This window comes from Pleurodeles waltl, chromosome 8 (genome assembly GCF_031143425.1).
Source record: "Pleurodeles waltl isolate 20211129_DDA chromosome 8, aPleWal1.hap1.20221129, whole genome shotgun sequence".
In the NCBI taxonomy this organism is placed as follows: domain Eukaryota; kingdom Metazoa; phylum Chordata; class Amphibia; order Caudata; family Salamandridae; genus Pleurodeles; species Pleurodeles waltl.
The window spans coordinates 807,161,254-807,182,824 of record NC_090447.1 but is presented as its reverse complement, the minus strand read 5'-3'; the positions used below and the strand labels follow the sequence as shown (position 1 = coordinate 807,182,824).

Here is a 21,571-nt window from a genome sequence, read left to right as displayed (position 1 = left end):
ACCTGAAGGGAACAAAGATTAGTGTGCCCAGATCCGTGATAAAGGAATCAGAGTTGGCGGTTAGAAATGTTTTGTTTGAATTACTTTTAATTTGAAATAAATAATTAAAACCTATAGCTCGGAAATCTATCACATCCAAACAAACGTTTTCGCAAACTTATTTTTTTAAAGAAAACACACAACGTCCACTGGAAAAAACCTTCTACATGTTTACACCGAATTATTCACATGTTTGCTTAAAAGGTGTTTAAAACTAATTTTTGCAATTTCGACCTGGCCATACTTTCGAACAGTGACGGTCATCTTTACCGCTAACAGTCAGTATATCATGGTAGTTCTAGCCTGACAGCTTGCACTTCTATGCATTTTTTTAAACTACAGGTAGTCAGGTACTTTACCTGGCTAATCGTAGTTTAAAAAATGAGTTGCTGAATCAGGGTCTCTTTGTAGTCACGCAAATCTTTTCCCACTGCTGCAAGGGGTATTTCAGAGTGGAATAGTGCCACTCACCAGCTGCCTACGTCCTCCTTTGCTATGAACCCATTGCTCCTTCACAAGACTCCAAGGACAAGCCTGGCCCTACATAAACAAACATATTTCCGGGACCATCCTGGCCTTGTCCACTCACATCATGACCACCCACCCTCATAATTCATCGCCTTGTGCCACTGCACTGTCCATGGTGCTTCCTTCATTGGTTTATTAGTGGACATAGCCTGTCAATCTGCCAGTTAATGCTCCATGACTTGGGGTGATCTAGAGGAAGAAATGATGAACAGCTAGGTAGGTCAAATTTTTATACTGGCCAACAGAAAAAAGTGAAAAATTGGATATTCCATCTACTACTTGTAGATAGAATTTCCAGATTTCCCCCAATTGTGTCAATATAATTGAAACTGTGCATACCACTAGTCCTACCCAACTGGGGTACTAGAGCCTGGTTGTTTTAATAGTAGGTTGAGGTAAGAATCAAAGTTCAAATGTCAAACGTTTTTTCCAAACTATTGGGCCATTTGGACTCTGGCAGACGGTCAGCTGTCCGTTGGGGTGGCAGAGGTCATCTCTTCCATCATCCTGGATGGACTGCCTTCAAGTTTAGAGCTCATCACTGGCCCTGTGGTGATCTCTGCGCCTTGGCATGATCTGCTGCCACACACCAAACGTTTTTGTTAGTCAGAAACAAACTCCCAGAATGGAAGTTTATTTCTGAAAGACAAATTAAAAACTCCTCACTGTGGAAGTTATTATCACCAAGTGTTTTTTTAGTGGGGGGGTGGGGGGGGAGCATTTTTTTCTCTCTTTGTGACTGGAAGATTTTAATTGGCTGTAATGAATGGGAAAAAGATCATTATTCTATCCACCCTACATAGGATAAAAGGTCTGATGTCCTTAGTCCGACGGCCTCTACTCCATTAGGCCTTCAGTGTACATTTCCAATGGTGGAGGCAGCGGGGGCACCGCCTGTCAAAAATCTTACGGTTCACCTGACTCATAACTGTGTGGGCAGACTGTGGATTTGGAAACTAGGGTACTCTGTCAGATTTGTGACAGAGTATGTTGTGAGCCAAACTACAGGGCATATTTATACTCTTTTTGCGCAGCATGTGCATACTTTTTTGTGACGTAAATAGGGAGCAAACTTAACTTCATATTTATTTTTTTATGCTAGGCCCATCTAGCATAAATTATTGGAGTTAGCAAAATTTTTAGGATGCACTATACCTCCTTGCGACAATGAGATGCAATGTAGGCGTTCCCGTCCTAAAAATGGCGCTAACCCTCCTAGCGCCATAGTTATATTCCTGTGCAAAAACAACACATTTGGGAAGCCAAATAATGGTGCTAAGCCTGCTTAGTGCCATTATTTAATGCCTTAGTTTCACCAGGCATTAAGTGACCTGTGGACCCATTTCCATGGTGAAACATCATTGAATGGGCCGACAGATGCCCACCCCAAGCCCCAGGAACACCCCCACCCACACCAGAGGGACACCACAAGATGGGGGACCCCATCCCAGGTATGGTCAGGTAAGTAGTTTTTTTTTTGCACTTGGGGGCCCTTAAAATGGGGCCCCCTGTCTGGGACTGGGTAGAATGGCCTTGCCCAGGGGATACTGGTCCCCTGGGCTGGCCATTGGGGTGGTTGGCATGACTCCTGTCTTTGATAAGACACAAGTCATTTTTTGGGTGGTTGTGCGTCAGAAAATGACGGAAGGCTGGTTAGTGGCATTTCTTTTGCCTCTAACCATCCTAGCTTCATTTTCTGACGCACAACCTCCTTTTCCAATACTGTTACCCCCACTTGTCTAGCATCTTTTTTTAGAAACTAGTCCAAGCGTTGTGCTGGCTTGTGGCATTCCATAAATATGGCACCCACCTGGCGCTCAGGAGTGACACAGGCCAGCGGTAAACTTTTTTACGCAAAACTACGTTTACAACACAGGAGAATGCTGCAAATGGCCATTCTTTTAGCGCACCCAGTGGGCATGGGTTTGACTTTGTTCACAGTATTTTTCCAGTCTTGAGGTAGCTTACTTCATGACTAGTGACTTGTACAAGGAACGTAGAACACAGAGGTAATGGCCGGATTGATGTAAGTCAGGTAAATGGAAGTTTCTGACCATTATCAAATAAGCACCACATTACCAGGACACTGCTGGTGTAAGGGATTTCATGTGCTCGGAATGTAAAGTATGGAGGAGGAGGAATTATCTCTCTCTGAGGAATCTTTATTTAAAAGACATTGTATCCTTGTACGTATCAGTACAGTTGAGAGAGGTATAGGTATGTGAATACATTGTAAAGTTTCGTTTTAAAAGCACTGTAGTAAAATATGTTTTTTTAGAATATTTGTTTAAAAAATAATGGATTCCTAGTGAATGTCATTTTCATGACAATATAACTTGAGAAAGAGTCTCTGACCTCGAAACTGATCTAAATGCTTTTTGACTTATTTTTTCATAATGTCACTGGAGTACAGAATGGGGGCACATTCCTCCATAATACACACTCTAGTTCTTGTTGTGGCTCAATATTTGTTAGGAAGGCAATTTTAAAGAACTAGAATAGAACCTAAAATTCATCTTCCCTTTTTCAAAAGCTGTTTTTGTAACTGATATTTCTTTTGCCAGATGTGCACTCCCTCTGTTGCTCATTCCAAAACGTCAGTTTTATCCCAGTCTTATCTCTATTACCCTTACCTTGAATTAGACACCGGGGATGCTGGCTCTACCACCTGGTCAGGTAATTCTTCATAATACAGCTGGTGCTGAGTTAATTCTAACCCCAGCTGTAGCTAGTTTATGTGTTAGTGCAGGTCCATGCAACAATGAAACAAGATGGTAGCTTATGGTTTGGAAGAAAAGCCTACAATTGTGGTATGAATGGGGGTGCAGGCTTGTATTATTTTTCTGTGAAAATGCTTACTACTAAAAACAAATCTTAACACTTTCAACTGTCAAAATAAAACCATTACTGATCACCCTGATGGAACAGTCGCTATTTGTTTTTTAAACACCGCATTGATTTCTGTTGCAAACTGCTAAGCAACAATAATTATTTATCAATCCATTTTTTTGTTTCATGCGAAAGTGGTATAACAATATCAAAAGACTAAAAATGTCAATGTACTCCCCAGAGACAATCTCAACATCGTTATGCTGGGTATGAGTTTCATCCGAAGCCCACCTAATTGAACTATTTCGTTGAAAACTGCTTCCCAGTAGGACTGGAGCTTAATTCACGTGATAATGTTATATGTCACAGAGGTTTTACAACTAAAGCAATCTGAAATCTTTCGACATCCTCAATGAAAAAGTTTGTTGTTTGTATAGTACACACCTTGAATCATTTTAAACTGATGAATATGCCGATAGGATATGCTGATTAAACATTTGGAAGATTTAATTCAGTATTTTATGTGCCCAACAATGATATGTTGTTGGCCAGTTTTAAAGAAACTCATCAAAGCCAAAGCACATGAATTGTCAGGCTGGTTCTGACTAAGCAATTGGTATGCACTTGCTTCAGTATTATTCAAAAATAATTCAATAAATTGAATAGGTGGAAGACAGAAGAGACTTTTGTATTTGGATACGAAAAAATGTCCATTCTCCATATACAGGGAGTGCAGAATTATTAGGCAAGTTGTATTTTTGAGGATTAATTTTATTATTGAACAACACCCATGTTCTCAATGAACCCAAAAAACTCATTAATATCAAAGCTGAATATTTTTGGAAGTAGTTTTTAGTTTGTTTTTAGTTTTAGCTATGTTAGGGGGATATCTGTGTGTGCAGGTGACTATTACTGTGCATAATTATTAGGCAACTTAACAAAAAAAAATATATACCCATTTCAATTATTTATTATTACCAGTGAAACCAATATAACATCTCAACATTCACAAATATACATTTCTGACATTCAAAAACAAAACAAAAACAAATCAGTGACCAATATAGCCACCTTTCTTTGCAAGGACACTCAAAAGCCTGCCATCCATGGATTCTGTCAGTGTTTTGATCTGTTCACCATCAACATTGCGTGCAGCAGCAACCAAAGCCTCCCAGACACTGTTCAGAGAGGTGTACTGTTTTCCCTCCTTGTAAATCTCACATTTGATGATGGACCACAGGTGCTCAATGGGGTTCAGATCAGGTGAACAAGGAGGCCATGTCATTAGATTTCCTTCTTTTATACCCTTTCTTGCCAGCCACGCTGTGGAGTACTTGGACGCGTGTGATGGAGCATTGTCCTGCATGAAAATCATGTTTTTCTTGAAGGATGCAGACTTCTTCCTGTACCACTGCTTGAAGAAGGTGTCTTCCAGGAACTGGCAGTAGGACTGGGAGTTGAGCTTGACTCCATCCTCAACCCGAAAAGGCCCCACAAGCTCATCTTTGATGATACCAGCCCAAACCAGTACTCCACCTCCACCTTGCTGGCGTCTGAGTCGGACTGGAGCTCTCTGCCCTTTACCAATCCAGCCACGGGCCCATCCATCTGGCCCATCAAGACTCACTCTCATTTCATCAGTCCATAAAACCTTAGAAAAATCAGTCTTGAGATATTTCTTGGCCCAGTCTTGACGTTTCAGCTTGTGTGTCTTGTTCAGTGGTGGTCGTCTTTCAGCCTTTCTTACCTTGGCCATGTCTCTGAGTATTGCACACCTTGTGCTTTTGGGCACTCCAGTGATGTTGCAGCTCTGAAATATGGCCAAACTGGTGGCAAGTGGCATCGTGGCAGCTGCACGCTTGACTTTTCTCAGTTCATGGGCAGTTATTTTGCGCCTTGGTTTTTCCACACGCTTCTTGCGACCCTGTTGACTATTTTGAATGAAACGCTTGATTGTTCGATGATCACGCTTCAGAAGCTTTGCAATTTTAAGAGTGCTGCATCCCTCTGCAAGATATCTCACTATTTTTGACTTTTCTGAGCCTGTCAAGTCCTTCTTTTGACCCATTTTGCCAAAGGAAAGGAAGTTGCCTAATAATTATGCACACCTGATATAGGGTGTTGATGTCATTAGACCACACCCCTTCTCATTACAGAGATTCACATCACCTAATATGCTTAATTGGTAGTAGGCTTTCGAGCCTATACAGCTTGGAGTAAGACAACATGCATAAAGAGGATGATGTGGTCAAAATACTCATTTGCCTAATAATTCTGCACTCCATGTACATTTATAATAATAACTACTATAAGGGACTGCACATTGGGACTGAATCAGAGCAAATGTTAATATTTGATTATTAGCAACAAGATTGTCAACTGTTTAGAGATCTGAGGTATGAGGACTATGCACTGGAGGAGCATGACTCCACTAGCAGCAAAGGCTGGAGGGGCACTGTGGTGCATTGGGCGGTGTCTGAGGTGACAGCATTAAATGGGGAAGATTCTAGAGGCCTCCACTGCCACCCCACAGCCCCCACTCTGGAATGACCTGCTGTCAGGTTTCCTGGGCATTGACCAGGTGCCCCCCTCATTATCCTCCACCTGAGGTTCCTTTCTTTGCCTCCCCCAATGAGCTCCTGTTATTGGACTGACTGATCAGACCCAACCCATGCAACTCACTAAGTGCAAAAAGGTACTTCACCTCATACCTAACCCCTTCTGCACAAGTTATCTGCTGGTTCTGACCCATCATCCCTCCCTCCACACTATCCTGTCCCTGAACCACCCCCACTTCTCTGCTGTTGTATCTAGTTAGTTGTTTATCCTCAGCTAAATATGGATAACATTGTACTTTGGGAATTTCTATTTTTCTTGATCACCTATGTCTCAGTTTGATGAGGGTTTATTTCCCTCTGTTAACTGTATGACCCTGAAGATTATCTCAATGTACAATATACCCTTTCATATTGATGATACGTAACCTGTGGTTGGCTTATGGTAATAGAAACAATAAAATATGTTTTGAAAAAGTGTAAAAGGGAAGATAGGCTATAGCTTCTTTATCTATTCGCATAATAAAGCTGAAAGTGGCCTCTAGGCCACTGCTTTCATTTGCATCCCAAGCCATGGGAGCGGTCTAGGGGCCAGAATTTTCTAGAATAAAATGTGGAGAATGTTAAATGTAAATTAGCACTTGTATAGCGCACTACTCACCCGTTAGGGTCTCAAGGCACTGTACTCATACCGCTATGGAACCCCTCCTGGCTTTTCCCTGTGAGGCGCCCACTCCTGAGCACCCCCAGGGTGAAGCCAGGCATCCAAGCGCTGTTGGGGCCTTTGTGGAGATTAAGCAAGCTATTGCCCAGAGTTGCAGAGTGGGACCCATGAATTAGATTAGGCACCGAGGCGAGAATTATCTGGTCAAGGGGAATTGAGCCCAAGACCTGCCGAAGCAGGACTTGAACCCTGGTCTTGAGCCAGATCTCTGCTTCAGGGTCTGCCGCTCTAACCATTGAGCCACACTTCTCCTATAGAACATGTATGTTTTATACTTCTCACCTGTAAGCAGGAACATATTAAAAGTCCATCTTTTATTATCTAGTATAGGGATGCTACTAGGTATACAAATACATAACATTTCAGAATCATTCTGTAAGGAAGATGTATTAACACCAAAATAAATATTTAGAAAACCAATTTTTTTCATAAGGGTTCAAAGACTCCCCCTTAGACAGGTCATGCCATGTTGTGGCTAACAACACACCTCTTAGCAAAAAACAAAACTATTTTTAAGAATTCTAAGACAACATTTTATCGAAGAGTGTTCCACAAGGTGAGATCAGCGTCATGTTTGTGAAAGTGATTTCACAACTAAAGACAAAAGTACAACATATATTACATAAATAAAAGCCTATGGATAGTTATATACAACATTTGATAAATGGGGCAAGTTGTTAACTCCTTGTTCTGCCCTGTAAAAATCTGCATCAAACTCATATCAACATTGGGTGGAATTCTTAGTTTTATTTTATGATAAGTGGCATGTTGTTGTAAATCATTCCGTAACCTTTGTAAGGGGTGCCAGATCCTGTAAATGGGAATTGATGAGCCCTCTGTAAATGGCAGTTCGTGTCCCAATCACATAAACTGGAGCATGCTTGTTGGAGTAAATGCACACCAAATTAGTGACAATCACACCCTCCACAGCCTCGGGAATACCTAGGGTCTGGAGATTATTGCAGCGCATGCAATTTTCTAAATCTTCCATTTTCCATTGAAGGTCCATAAATAAACATCATATCATTGGCCTGAGGTGGTGTTCTAGTGCTTGAATGGAATCCTCTAATTGTAAGGCTCATCTTTTAACCTCTGTTACCTTAACTATAGCAACTTTATGTTGTATAGAAATTTTCCTTAGTGTTTAGATGGGATGTTTTGAAAGTGGCCGAATCTTTCCTCTACTCATCACTATGCAGATCTGGCAGATTGTAAACAGAGGGCAAAGTTGGGCCCCTCCCTTGGTCCTTTCTTTCCTTTACTCAGGGATCATTCTAGGTAGCATTAAGTGAGACTCTTGAATGTAACATTGTATCTTTTCGAAGGTCATGTGGTGGACAAATCCCACTGTAGCTTTTCATTGTCATCGTCCTCATCGTCTACTCTCAGTAAGCTTTTTTGGATTCTAAGCTCTCCTTCGTCCTGCTGAAATGTGCTCCCTCAGTCGGTGGCAGAATCAATGTCAGGGTCTAACCCATTAAATTAATAAATATCACTGTAGCCTAAAAAATTGTAGTATCAGATACATTCTCGTCCATTGCACCCTTCTTGCACCCCCAAATTGCAGTAATTGAAAAATGTATAAGAGTTATTGGATCTCATCTTTGTAGCCACAGTTTGGCTGCCACAGGTAATCACAGTTGAGAAGGATGATACCCTAGTCCTTAAAGATCAACACCATTTTCTAGACCCCCATACATATTATTCCTATCATGTTGCTTACTGGACATACCCATTAATGTGTTAATTTAATTGAGGGGATCAGTAATTTCCAGAGAAGAAGACAATACTTATCTGTTGCATAGTGTGTGATGATTAGCAACCTGCAGTCAATTCACAATAAACCTACTAGATACTTCTGCAGAAAGATCAGGGTGGGCACCACTATTCTTCGACAAGGTAACTCCAATGTAGGCTGTGCTTGCTATGTCATGAACTGGATCTTTAACTAAAACCTGATCGCTCACCCGGGGGCTCTTCCAGTCCACATGTTTCTATACAGTAGCATCTCCTGTATTTGTTGGATTTGCTACAGCTGTGGTTGAAGCTTGCTGAGCCCCCTGCAATGGAGAGCCTGATGCGGCTTCACCTGCCCTCGATGCCCTGATCCTGAAGCAGATGCAGTGGTTAGTGTTGCAAGAAAGTCTGAGATTCTTCTCACCTTTGAGGGACCCAGTTTACTGACATCCCAGGCTGTGTCCTTCAGGGAGGGGAGTGTAATTGGCTTCCTGTGGCACACTCTCTGTGCAGTTGAGCTCTCCCCACTAGCCCACCACAGTTGATGTCTGCCACTGGCATGCAGTTTAGAACTATTTAGTAGCAGCACAGAGAGGGCAGGAGGTATTTTCTGCAGATGTCAATCCACTTTGTCAGACATGATATACCCTGGTGAGCCCTTCCGCAAGAGATGAGGCTGGCTCTCAGGGGTGTGAGGTGACCAAGGCTAGACCAGAGAGAACATTAATGACCTGGGAATGTCACTGCAGTGAGACAGCACTTCTGAACAGAGCGCAAATTCATCATGCTGCCATCTTGCCTCAAAAAGATGCTCAATCAGGTATTGTAAATAAAGAATACCACTGTGAACCCCTGTTTCTTGATTGTTTTAAATGCCCCATCTTCTTGAAGGTCTACCAGGCAGCCCCTGTTTTATCCTATATATGGTTGCACAACTGCAATGGGCTGAGAGGGCATATGCAATTACATTTTCTCTCAAACCTATTCTACATGTATTAGGGCTATAAGGAGCAAATTAGGGATCCATCATTATTTGCACCCTCTGCATCTTTATGAGTTAGTAGTGAACTGCAATGTGAAAAATGTTGCAAAAATCCATTTATGCAGTGTTACCTGTTCAAATTACGACTGAGCACCTTAAACCCAGCTTCGATTTGCTTGGTGTGCAGTTTATGAATGCACTGGTTCTCAAATTATTCTAAATTTCTACAAGGCTTAAGTCATACACCAACCATTCGTTTCAGACTTTGGTTAGCTCTAGGAATAGACAGAGCCTTAGAATATTGCAAGTGAGAATTACTGGCAGTAGCAGAACTAGAGAATGTGATTATTGAATCAGATCCAATTCCAGATGCCAAACTGGCATAGGGAAATTATAAACAACTGTTTGCGAATTGTATGCGATTGAGCAGAACACAAAAATCAATAACATTCAGAAAGAGATAAAAATATTAAGAACTACAAGAAATGATCCACTTTTCCTTATTAGTTGAATGAATTTCACACCTAACAGCAAACATACACACCTGGCTAGCCCAGAAGACATAAGAAATACAAGTTCAGAATTGTCTGAAAACTCTACTGAAGATTCTGATAAGTTTAAAGGCCCCAGCACTGACCTCTTACTGGAAAAACTACAACCCTGTCTTCTAAAGAACCAAGGTAGTGGGAAGGAAAGAGGAATGGTCCAATAGTACAACTTCCCACCAAGAGAACAGCAGATCAGAAGCAAATTTAATAGGTGGGTCCCTAACAATGGGGGAAGGCAAAACCACCATCCCTAGTTTAAATCTTTCCAGTCATGTCTTAACCCCAGTTGAAATTGTGCTCTCGTTTAAGGGAATATCCTTTGTTCATATAGAAAGGACACATTGTTTTAATCTTTAACTGGAACTACTTAAATTATTTTAAAGTGTTTTTCCCTGAGAATCTCCATAATATTAAAATACGTGTCAGAGGACTTAATCTTTCATGCCTTTCAATGCCCTTATAATACCATGCCAACTAAACTACTGGCTTTAGAAATTCTGATACTTAAGAAATCCTCCACACTTAAAACTGCAAAACAATTTGTGCCCTACAACATTACAGGAGCAACTGGTATTCAATGAGGTTAAGTACAATTCACCTATTGTAATGAAACCTACAAACAAAAAGAGTGGTATTGTCTTCAAAAATACTCTGATTACAAGATTGAGATCTTAAGACAACTGACTAGGAGTGATTATTACAGGTGCTTGAATTGCAGTTCTTCTACTGAAATACAAAAAGAGATAAAAAGAAATAACTAAGGCAGTGACAGATGAATTTTGAGCCAATATGAATTTCAATATAAAAATGTTCCCATATACCAGTTATTTATATTTAACTATAAAACCTTACTACTCCACCACGGAGACCTATCATCTCAATGTTGGAGTCACTCAGAAAATGCATTCATCTGTTTTTTAAACTATTATGTAGCTGAAACTTCAAGTAATGCAGCAAGACAGAGGTGATGTCGTAAACATAGGGTTATTTAGAATATTTTAAATGGCCACCTGTCTCCTTTATCAGTGCTTAATGATTTTATTATGTCACTATTACATAAAGCACTCTTCAAGGTCTACTTTGAATTTGGAGGCAAATATTTTTTAGAATGTAAGGCACATCTCTGGGAGCATGCTTTGATCACAAATTTGCCGACTGAATGTGAAGGACTGTAGCGTTGTAGCTGTAAAATACATTTATTGATAATATATTCATGAGATGAGGGAGGTAAATTAATCTTTTGGTGGTTGATTTCCAAACATCCGAATTTCAATTTGCGTATGCTTATCACAAGACCACAAGAAATTTGATTATTGGTTGAAAGGGGTGGAAACTCTTTCAGGCAAAAACCACAATCCTTGTCAGGGTGAACCACAAGAAGCCACTAAATTAATCTGTCCTTATAACTTTCTGGTAGCTTGGCACAAAACAATCAGGCTTAACTTAGAGACAATGTGCAAAGCATTTATGCAGCACCTAAACAGTAATACAGTGCAAAAACAATGCAAGAAAATCACAAAACAATTAAGCAAAATAGAGTGCATTTTAGTAAATAAAATGATACAGAATGTCAAAATTCCAATCAAGGATCTATAGATATTGACTTTTATAGTTTTTAGTAAAATTGTGTTGAAAGCACAAAGCATCAACTGTGGCGATCAGGTCACTCTGGACTGGTACACAGTCACAAATTCAGGCCAACCATGCTGGGTTGTGCACTGGGTACAGGGACCAGGTTAGTCCAGCAGAGATTTTGTACCTTATGTAATTGATGCACAGCTTTGAGTTGCTTGGTGTCAGTTCTGATCAGGAGCTGCGCGGTGCTGCGACATGCAAAGTCCTGTGTCGAGTTGCATCGGAATGTGTCGGATCCGATTAGGAGTTGTAAGGGCTGGGATGTGAGGTCCTGCATCAAGTTTGTTGCACTGCATCGGTTCTGATGATGTAACCAATCAGGAGCAGCGAGGAGCTGCGTCAGATTGATGGAACACATAGTTAGGTAGGAGGAGCACACCCTGATGCAAACCATGGGCCCAGGACCTAGGAGGCACCTCTAGGGGATAAGGACTCACTCCAGGCAGAGGCCTGGAGCACGCCTCAGGCATGTCTGGTTTCAGGTCCAATGCAGCAGGTCAGCTGTGCAGTTGCAGGGAGCCCTCTGAAACTTGTTGTGTCCATATAGATCACACAGGAGGTCAGCCAACTGACCCTTGGAGTCACTCTGGAGGTCCATTTTTTATATCTGGAGCCAGCCTGTGTGTGGTGGACTTCCTGTCTTATCCTCACATATGGTTCTGGAAAGTTCTTTCCCTTTCACTGTCAAAGCTCCAAACTGTCTGGGTGACAAATGAAAGGGCAGGCCTGGTGTCAGGTTCCTCTGTGTGTGCCGGAGGCAAAACTCTTTGAAGTGTGAATGGGGCTGGGTGCAGACCCTTCCCAAAGATGCCCATCTAGTCCACACCTATGCCCCCTTTGTGTTACTCACAGGAAGCACACAAACCCTAACAGCTGAGTCATTAACTGTCATGGGAACCAGGCCACTGGCAGAATGCACTAATGTTTGGGACAAGAAAATGCCAACTATCTAAAAGTGGCATTTTCGATATTGGTACTTAGAATCTGACTTTATCATTAAAGAGGATTTTAAATTATAATTAATTTGAGCGTAAACAGCATATTTCTATCTGCTCCCAATCCAAAGTTAGCACTCGTTAAATTGAATGAGGTAACTCAGTGTTAGTCAAAGGGAGGCCTTACAACAGTGAAAAAAGACTTTTACATATCACTGCCAGGACATGTAAACCTTAATCTCACGTTATACTTTTTAAATGCACCCTACCCCATAAGCACTTAAGGCCTACTTAAGGGATGACCTACGCCTTAAAAAGGAAGGTCTAGGCAGTTGAAAGGTTTACTTTGCCAGGTCGAAATGGCAGATTAAAACTGCACTACAGGCTGCAGTGGCAGGCCTGAGATGAGTTTTAAAAGTCTACTTTGGTATTGCAGTCCAGTAGCAGCATTTAATTTACTATGCCAAAGTACAGGTAGTACCATATTCAAGGGACTTACAAGTAAATTAAAAGTATCAATTAGGTGTACTGCAATTGCACCATGTTTTAAGAAGAGAACACAAGAACTTTACTACTGGGTAGCTGGGAAAAATGCACAGTTCTAATGCCAGGAAAACGGTTGCTTCAACAGAATGCAAACATCTGTGACGACCCTTTGAAAAAGGACAGGTCCAACAAAGACATCAATTGGGTTTTTAGTCCTTACTATAAAACTTTCAAAAGGTACATTTAGTACCTTCATTATTTCATAAACTTACAGAGATTAATATTTTACAACAGTGTACAAGTAACCACCTTACATTTTTGATAGATGGTTTGGCATTTGGACACTTACTCCATATCCACAGAAACTGCTTCAGAAAGTGACTTCTTTAGCGAAGCCCGCAGCTTTGAGTCAAAAGCTTTTAGCAAGGGGTGACAAGCATAGTATTGCCCTTATAAGACTTCAATTCACGTACACCTCTACCGCAGAGAGGAATACTATACGAATGATATCAGTAACAGTGTTTTGATCACTTTCCAATACATTTCTTGAAATCATTGTTGAATTCTCAAGTCAAGAGACCATTTGATGAACACACCAATGTTTGCCTTTAAAACAGGCCACAATTTAAGGGTCCATATTGTTCATACAAGCATACGGAGGCCAGAAAACCATCAAATACTGATCCTTAACGGCATACTAAAACTGTAGGAGACTATAAGTATGGCAATTGTGCTCCCTGCCCTTTAACATTTAAAAAACAAATCTGTGCATAGTAACATTAGACATACATTGAGATTTTTCTAATTGCATATCCTGTAATGAAGTCCATGCTACTGGGCTTCCCAGTGGGTTAGTAGAGGTAGTTTAGATCACTTAAAGACAAGGCTGAGCCAACTTAGAAGCAGGATTATATGTAAGGTGTCTACAGCACCTTCGGTCTGCCATTTTCTAGCATCCGATCACACTGAGAATGACAATTGCTGGCGAGTTATAGAAAGTGCTGAAAAACACCCTAAAGGTGGGTAGCTTCAGTTGATACTAAACAATATGGATTGTAAATAGATCAATTGTTGTGATACAGTTAACAATGACCTGAACACTTTCAAATAATGGAATATTATTCTTTACTAAATTTGACCGAACAGTATGCGCATCCTGCAACTATTTGGTTTTAAATTAACTATCTTCTAGCAATGGCGTGTCAATCTGGCATCATACGGCTATGAACCTTCTTGAAATATCTATAGTGTACAATTATGAATGTAATAATTGCAATTCCATTGGTTGAATTATAGTAAATGGGCTTTGACATAACAACGTAAGTTTCACCAATTATTTAAAATTAGCGATAACAATGTATAAAAATGGGTGGAATGTACTGATTGCTGGCTTACCAAGATTAACAAATCTGCACGCTGGGGCGCCCGGGGCTTGGCCCTCCCTCTCATGCTCCTATGTTCCTGTGCCTTCTTATGGTATCAGTAATAAGTCCCACCCACACAATGCCGCTATGTTGACCATTAGCTCGTTGGTCTATTTACCTTAATTTTTGTTCTTTTGCCCTCTCAACTCCGTTGCTCTCCTTTTTACATTTTCACTCTCTCTCCCTTATTGTTAGTATCTCATCCAAGTTATGGGTCAGAACAGAACTAAGTTGACCACTGACTTACGGGATCCCAAAAGGCAACACAGGCCGGCGAGTAATGTAATGCAAAATGTAAATATGATAATCACACCAGAGTCAGGGATTGATGAAAGCATTAAGGAAACATACGAGGTTCAGGATCTGAGTAGAGAATTAAAAGCAGTACGAATTGTAAATACAAACTATCTGAGAGAAATGTACAATGAATACAAAATGTTGCAATGAGAGAGTAAACGGATGTAAGATAATAAAAGTTAATAAAATATAATTTAAAAAAAAAAAAAGAAAAAAAAAAAAACTATGGGGCATATTTATACTCCGTTTGCGCCGAATTAGCGTCGTTTTTTTCGACGCAAATTTGGCGCAAAACTAACGCCATATTTATACTTTGGCGTTAGACGCGTCTAGCGCCAAAGTATGAGGAAAGAGCGTCATTTTTTTGCGTGAACGCCTTCCTTGCGTTAATGAGATGCAAGGAAGGCGTTCCCGTCCAAAAAAATGACTGCGACACAAATGCGTCGTATTTATACTCCCGGGCAAAAATCACGCCCGGGAGTAGGCGGGGCAAAAAACCCCGCATTTGCGCCTCTTTTTAACGCCTGGGTCAGGGCAGGCGTTAAGGGACCTGTGGGCTCAAAATGAGCCCACAGCTGCCCTCCCATGCCCCCAGGGACCCCCCCTGCCACCCTTGCCCACCCCAGGAGGACACCCAAGGATGGAGGGACCCATCCCAGGGACATTCAGGTAAGTTCAGGTAAGTATACATTTTTATTTTTTTTATATTTTTTTTTGGCATAGGGGAGCCTGATTTGTGCCCCCCTACATGCCTCAATGCCCAATGACCATGCCCAGGGGACATAAGTCCCCTGGGCATGGCCATTGGGCAAGGGGGCATGACTCCTGTCTTTACTAAGACAGGAGTCATGTAAATGGCGTCTGGGCGTCGTTAAAAATGGCGCAAATCGGGTGGAGGCGATTATTTAGCGTCAACCTGACTTGCACCATTTTTAAGACGCCCTAACGCCATTTTCCCCAACGCCGGCGCTGCCTGGTGTACGTGTTTTTTTTCCACGAACACCAGGCAGCGCCGGTCTGCTAGCGCCGGCTAAGGCCATTCAATAAATACGGCGCCCGCATGGCGCTTCAGAATGGCATTAGCCGGCGCTAAACTTTTTGACGCTAAACTGCGTTAGCGCAGTTTAGCGTCAAAAAATATAAATACGGGCCCATATATTTTACATATTATGGTGCAATGAAACTGATTATGTCCTCATGAAAATTCATATTTATTACGTTACTCAATCAAGCATTTCGCTAGCTATGCTGCAATTCATAATATATATATTTAAAGTCAATTTTATGACTTTTCATGACATTGTTCAGTGTATATTAACCATTATCATTAGTTCAGATTTATTCAGTATATCATTCTGTAAGAGCATGTCAATGTGTATAAGCATCTTTTTCTGATGGAGGATTTTGGCATTTACACAGAAGTGAGAAAACCTTGGATTGAACCTAGTTCTAATGGTATTTTAGCAGAATTACTAACATTATGCTCCATGCACGTCTGCCAAGCTCCCTCTTTTCTTGACCTCCTAATTCACTGAGCAACCACTGTGGTTTGAGAGTTTTGTTTTTAAAAGTGCTTTCCATTTTATTCATGATATAATTATTAAGGCTAAGTTCTCTGCCGCTAAGTCAAGCACTTGTAAAGTTTAATACTGTTTCTGTCAACTACCTTGAATGGGTTACTCTTCTCAAAAATGTAATTTAACATCCCCAATGTGAGCCTGACGGATGTTGCTCAGTCCCCAGTATAGAGCCTTTTGTATAGCCACTTGACTGTAATGTTCTGTCAGGCTCAGCATGGCCATGTTAGACCTGGTGTCCTTTGTGTGGTGTCCCCCTGACTTTTTCGCCGTCACTCCTGTTTTGCTGAATTCATTTTTGTTGCCTCTAGCACGCTGCCCACTTTACCTTTGCTATTCATTGCTAAAGTGCTTGTGCTCACTCCTGTAAATATGGTAAAATAGGCATACATCCAAATGACATATTTATTTTATTTGTACGTTTCTAGTAAAGTGGTATACCACATACCCAGGGCTGGTAAATTAAATCCTACTAGTGGGCCTACAGCACTTATTGAGCCACATGCTTAAGTAGCCCTTCCAAACCTGTCCCAAGCCTGCCAGTGCAGCCTCTGTGTGCGGTTTTAAGCTGTCATTTTGACCTGGCAAAATAAACCTTTGGCAGGCCTCAACCTTGCTTTTTAACACTTATAAGCACTCCTAGGATATGTCCTAAACAGCTCATAGGGCAGTGTGGGTTGTGTTGTGTTTAGATAGTTGAAGATGCACTTGTAAGTTTTACATGTCCTGGAAATAAAAAACTCTCAAATCTGTTGTTCACTACTGTAACGCTTTCGCTTCCCACAAGGTCATATTAGGTTACCTTATTACCTTTAATAAGTGATACATTTTGTTTGGGAGCAGGTCAGAATTTCATGTTCGGTGTCTTGAGAAATTGTAATTTAAAATGGTCTATAATGATAAAATCAGATTTTAAGTTACAGTTCTAAAATTGCTACTTTTAGAAGGTTGAGATTTTCTTGCCCTAACCATTTGGTTAGTGTCTTCAGCCTGTTTCCTGGGTGACATGACTATGTGTAGTTGGCAGTCTGCCTTTGTGTATTGCTCCGAGTCAGACACACAATACAGGGTCTGGTTGTTGGCAGGATCGTCCATCCTGACTTGATTAGAGTGGCAGTGCAGTCATCTGTCTCACATGAACTTCAAAAACATAGCCTCAGCTCACACACAAAGGACTTCAAACTATCCTGTTGTGCCTGCAGACAGACTGGGACCAGGGCAGGGAGTTAGGAAATGTCAGACACTTCTGTAGGGGAAGACTCCCGAAGTTTCTTCCCCTTCAAAGTGGGCACCAGGTATAACAAGCATTTGCAATGCAACAGGTCTCGCGTTTGCTCATGTTAGAGCTGATCGCGTTGTAAACTCCTAACCCGACTTTTCATCTATCGCCAAAAGTGCTTTTATGTAGGTAACCCGAAAAAGTGAAATTAACTGTGTAAAGCGCTCGACTTCTGCCAAGCAAAATCGCGCTAGGAAAATAGAGAGAACGTAGTCCACGATCCGACAGAAAACAGCGAGCCTCGCATGTTTTCTGTACTTGGTCGCTGCGCTCGAGGAGGGCTAACCACCGGAAAAGGCATGACGTGTGCATGCCTTCCACTAATGAAAGCAAGCAGATTTTACTAGGCAAGCCCACCAACCAATCAAACACACTGACGTGATGTCGACAGGGCTCCGAGCCCTTTTCTAATAACTAAAGCGTCTCACTGAGATACGCATGCACGAGCGCATGCAACGCAGGCTCGACCCTAAAAAGGGGACCATCAGACCCACTATAAAGAACACTTTTGGACCTGTGGATACTACAGAAGAAGGACTGCACTGCTGCTCGAAGCCAGCTGTGCTATCTGAGAATGAAGACTGGACATGCATTCTTCGGCCCAGGCTAAAGTGACTCCAAGGGTCAGCTGACTGACCTTCTGTTCCGAGCTATAGGAACACAACAAGTTCCAGAGGCCTCTCTCTAACTGTCCAGCTGACCTGCTGTGTTGTACCTGCCTAGACCTGCAGGTGGACCTGCCCGATCCATGCTGGCGAATGGTGGAGTGAGTTCCTGATCCCCAAGAGGTGTCTCCCAGGCCCTGGATCCTTGGTGTGGTACCATTTGATCTCTTTCTAGAGGAAAAGGAGAAATTGTGAAGTTTTGGGCTCTTTGTGGTGGGAATGCGCCTCTTTGCACCAAGATCTTGCCATCCTCATCGACTGGCAATGTGAAGCTCCTATGAACCTGACTCTTCACGCTACAACAAATGCCAGCGATAACTGGTAATGTGAGATTTGGACTTTGTGCTACATCATCGACAGCCCGTGGTGACCACGAAGGAGAAGCTCCAGCAATGACCATCTGCGACGTCTGACAGGATCTTCCCATTACAGCAACAACCCTCCATGACTCCAGCCCTGCTCTTCGCCCTACACCGACGACCATCCACAACACTCTCTTTGCTCCTCGCGGCCTCTCCACGGAGAACAGAACTCTTTGCACTGGACTTTGGAAGGTAACTTTTTCAACAATCCATATATCTGGCCTGGGCTCCAACAGGGTCAGCCTGAACTTGTAACTTTCATCCAGTCTCACACAACTAGAAAACTGTGAGTGGCACTTTGTGATTTTAGGAACTATACTTACCTTAAATCTTTGAAATTACATATCTCCTGTTCTACTGATTGGATTTTTTAGTTTTGGTGCAAATAATTTATAAAATGTCACTCTATTTTTCTGGTATGGTATTTTTCTTGTGTTGTGTTTTCACTTTATTGCTGTTTTTGTGCTGCAAAAATACTTTGCACATTGATGCTAAGGTATGCCTGACTGCATTTGTGCCAAGCGACCCACAGGGATAAGGACAGGTGAATTTAGTGATTTTTTGTGGTTCACCCTGACAAGAATTGTGGCTGTTGCTTGAGTAGGCTTTCCAACCAAAAACCTAATTTCACACAGGCTGTGCCAACAGTGCAGAAATGCCATATCCGTCTGTGCTGCAAGTGAGGAATGCTGTCCTCGATTCATGTGATCTCAGGCCTACTAAAGTTGTCCTTTAGTGGGCCGTCCTCTTAAGCTCAATAAGTTTGCTTCTTACTTGCATCAAGAAGAACAGATATTTCCTAATTATTTGGGAGTAGCTGAGTGTCTTTTTTACCTGCGTAGCAGGCAGGGATTTGCACCATCAATTAACAGAGTCTCAATAGTTCTGAAGAACCTTCCTCTATAATTCGTGTAGGCAAGAAGATAAGTAATCTTTCCAGCAGTTTGTTGATCACGTTCTTTCCTACTGGGCATCTTTGGGGAGTTTTCAATCATTTAGTAGAAAACAGATGCAATACAATCTTTGGCACTGAAACATGGCTTCAATATTTGGAGGGACTCAATATACTTACTGTAATGTCTGAGGAGCTCAACATCTTTCAATGGGGTTGAAGTGACCAACAGGGTAAAAAAGCGGATATGATTTTTAAAGAACAGTTCACCATTGACTAAAATAATCGGGGACAATCTATATCCAGATTTCTCGGCTTCTTGCGATCAGATTTCTCTAATTTTTGTGCTAATTTTCACTGTGAATTCTTGGCATTCATTCTCTAAACATGAATGCTTGGCTAAGGTTATTGAAATCACTAAAAAATTGTTCTTCAAGGCCATCATTTTAAGTGATTTTACTCAGATGGGTAATCAGGAAAATGCATTAGCCACTGATTTTACAAACACTCCTGAAACGTTTTGTCTTGCCATTGGAACTGTTTCTACATTACCTTGAACCAATTTCCAAGTGGTCCCTAGTTTAGATAATATCCAAAGCAAGCATAATCCTGGATTTATACTCACTGTACATCTAATACAATTGTTATTGTCATGTCTGTGGGGATTAAAATACTCTTGACTTCTGTGAGTAGTGGGCAGACAATGCTTCTCAAAAAGAGAGAAAGTGATTTGTTGTAATGTGAGGCTTCCATGATGGACCTTGGCCTCGGGAGAACAGTCCATGAAAGAAGGAATACCAAGGCTGGCAAGAAGGCTCAGTAATGTAACGCTCACCCCTGACATCCACAGTGCTCTGAAGGACACAATTACAAACTCCAATGAGGCAGACTTAGCATTTCATCTTACTCAATTCTTTAACTCAGCATTATTGTACTGTAAAATATGTTACAGCACTTGGAAACAAAAAGTGTGGTATAAAGTGCTATATACAAATATATAAATATGTCGTTTTAATTATGACTGCGCTAGACAAATGCACTGTCAAAACAAGCATTGGTATTGTCGAAAATATCTGGTTGCCATTTTGAGTTCTGAATAAAATATTTAAAAATAAGTCAGCAGCACCGAAAAAATGATTGATTTTTGTAAACAATCGATCACCAGGTTATGCAGTCAAATCCCTCGTCACGCCAGATCTAAACATTGTGAAATTGTGGTTGAACATGAATCCATCGTAAATAATAGTGGCTTGCCTATAAACAAACAGGACGCAAGTTAAATAGGGTTACCCTTTTTAATATTGTAATAGTCACAAACGTACATGAAATACTATTTTGAAAACACGTGTACCTTGTTTTCATTGAAATTTGCAATAACCACGCCAACAAAAAGGGTCAGTCCAATCATGCAGCCAAGAAATACGAAGACGTGGATGTAGATGCCATGAATCTGCATAAACACAAAAAAGATGTGAGGAGGGACACTAAAGTAGGAATGTGCATAAGAATAGGAGGAAGTGCTTACTTACTGGACCCACTCGATGAATGATCACATCTCGGACTTCCACCCACCCTTTAAGGGAGAGAACCTCGAAGAGGGCTAGCATGGCGTTTCCTACATTATCAAAATTAAAGTTTCGAGGATTCGCCCTTAAATTGACAAAGAGAGAGAGACAAAAAGAGAAATCAAATAGATTAGAAATTAGGGTGCATTATGTTTGTAACACAAATGACCATTTTTCAAGCCTTTTTTCTATAACTGAGTCGTATCATCAATGTGTGCACTTTTAAACAGCGTTGCTTTGCGCCTAGCGTTAATGCCTTACACCGTCTAAAGCTCGTACACTTGAAAATTCCCGGGTATAATTCATGATCTGTCTAGAGCACAGCTCAGAATTAGAGAGAAGCAACCACTGCTCCCTGTTTCTGAGTTGTGCTGTTTGGAGGTGTGGCAGGGATGCAGCATATTTCGACCATAATTACGGAAAACCAACATGTCACTACTGAACAGGCAACGAACCCTGCCCCCTCCCCCCACCCCTTTTATCAGAGAAGACTTTAGTAAGTCTAATTGAAC

The 21,571-nt window shown here is 41.4% G+C and overlaps 1 protein-coding gene across 1 annotated transcript in view; it reads right to left on the bottom strand.

The window, feature by feature from the left end:
* The window catches only part of NALCN (sodium leak channel, non-selective), a 2,264,872-nt gene that overhangs the window by 161,917 nt on the left and 2,081,384 nt on the right, over nt 1-21,571 (bottom strand). The window contains exons 28-29 of the mRNA XM_069205064.1: nt 21,024-21,144; nt 20,846-20,944 (exon numbers count right to left, since the gene is read on the bottom strand). Of these exons, the coding sequence (XP_069061165.1) occupies nt 20,846-20,944; nt 21,024-21,144 (220 nt within the window). The remainder of the gene's footprint in view (nt 1-20,845; nt 20,945-21,023; nt 21,145-21,571) is intronic.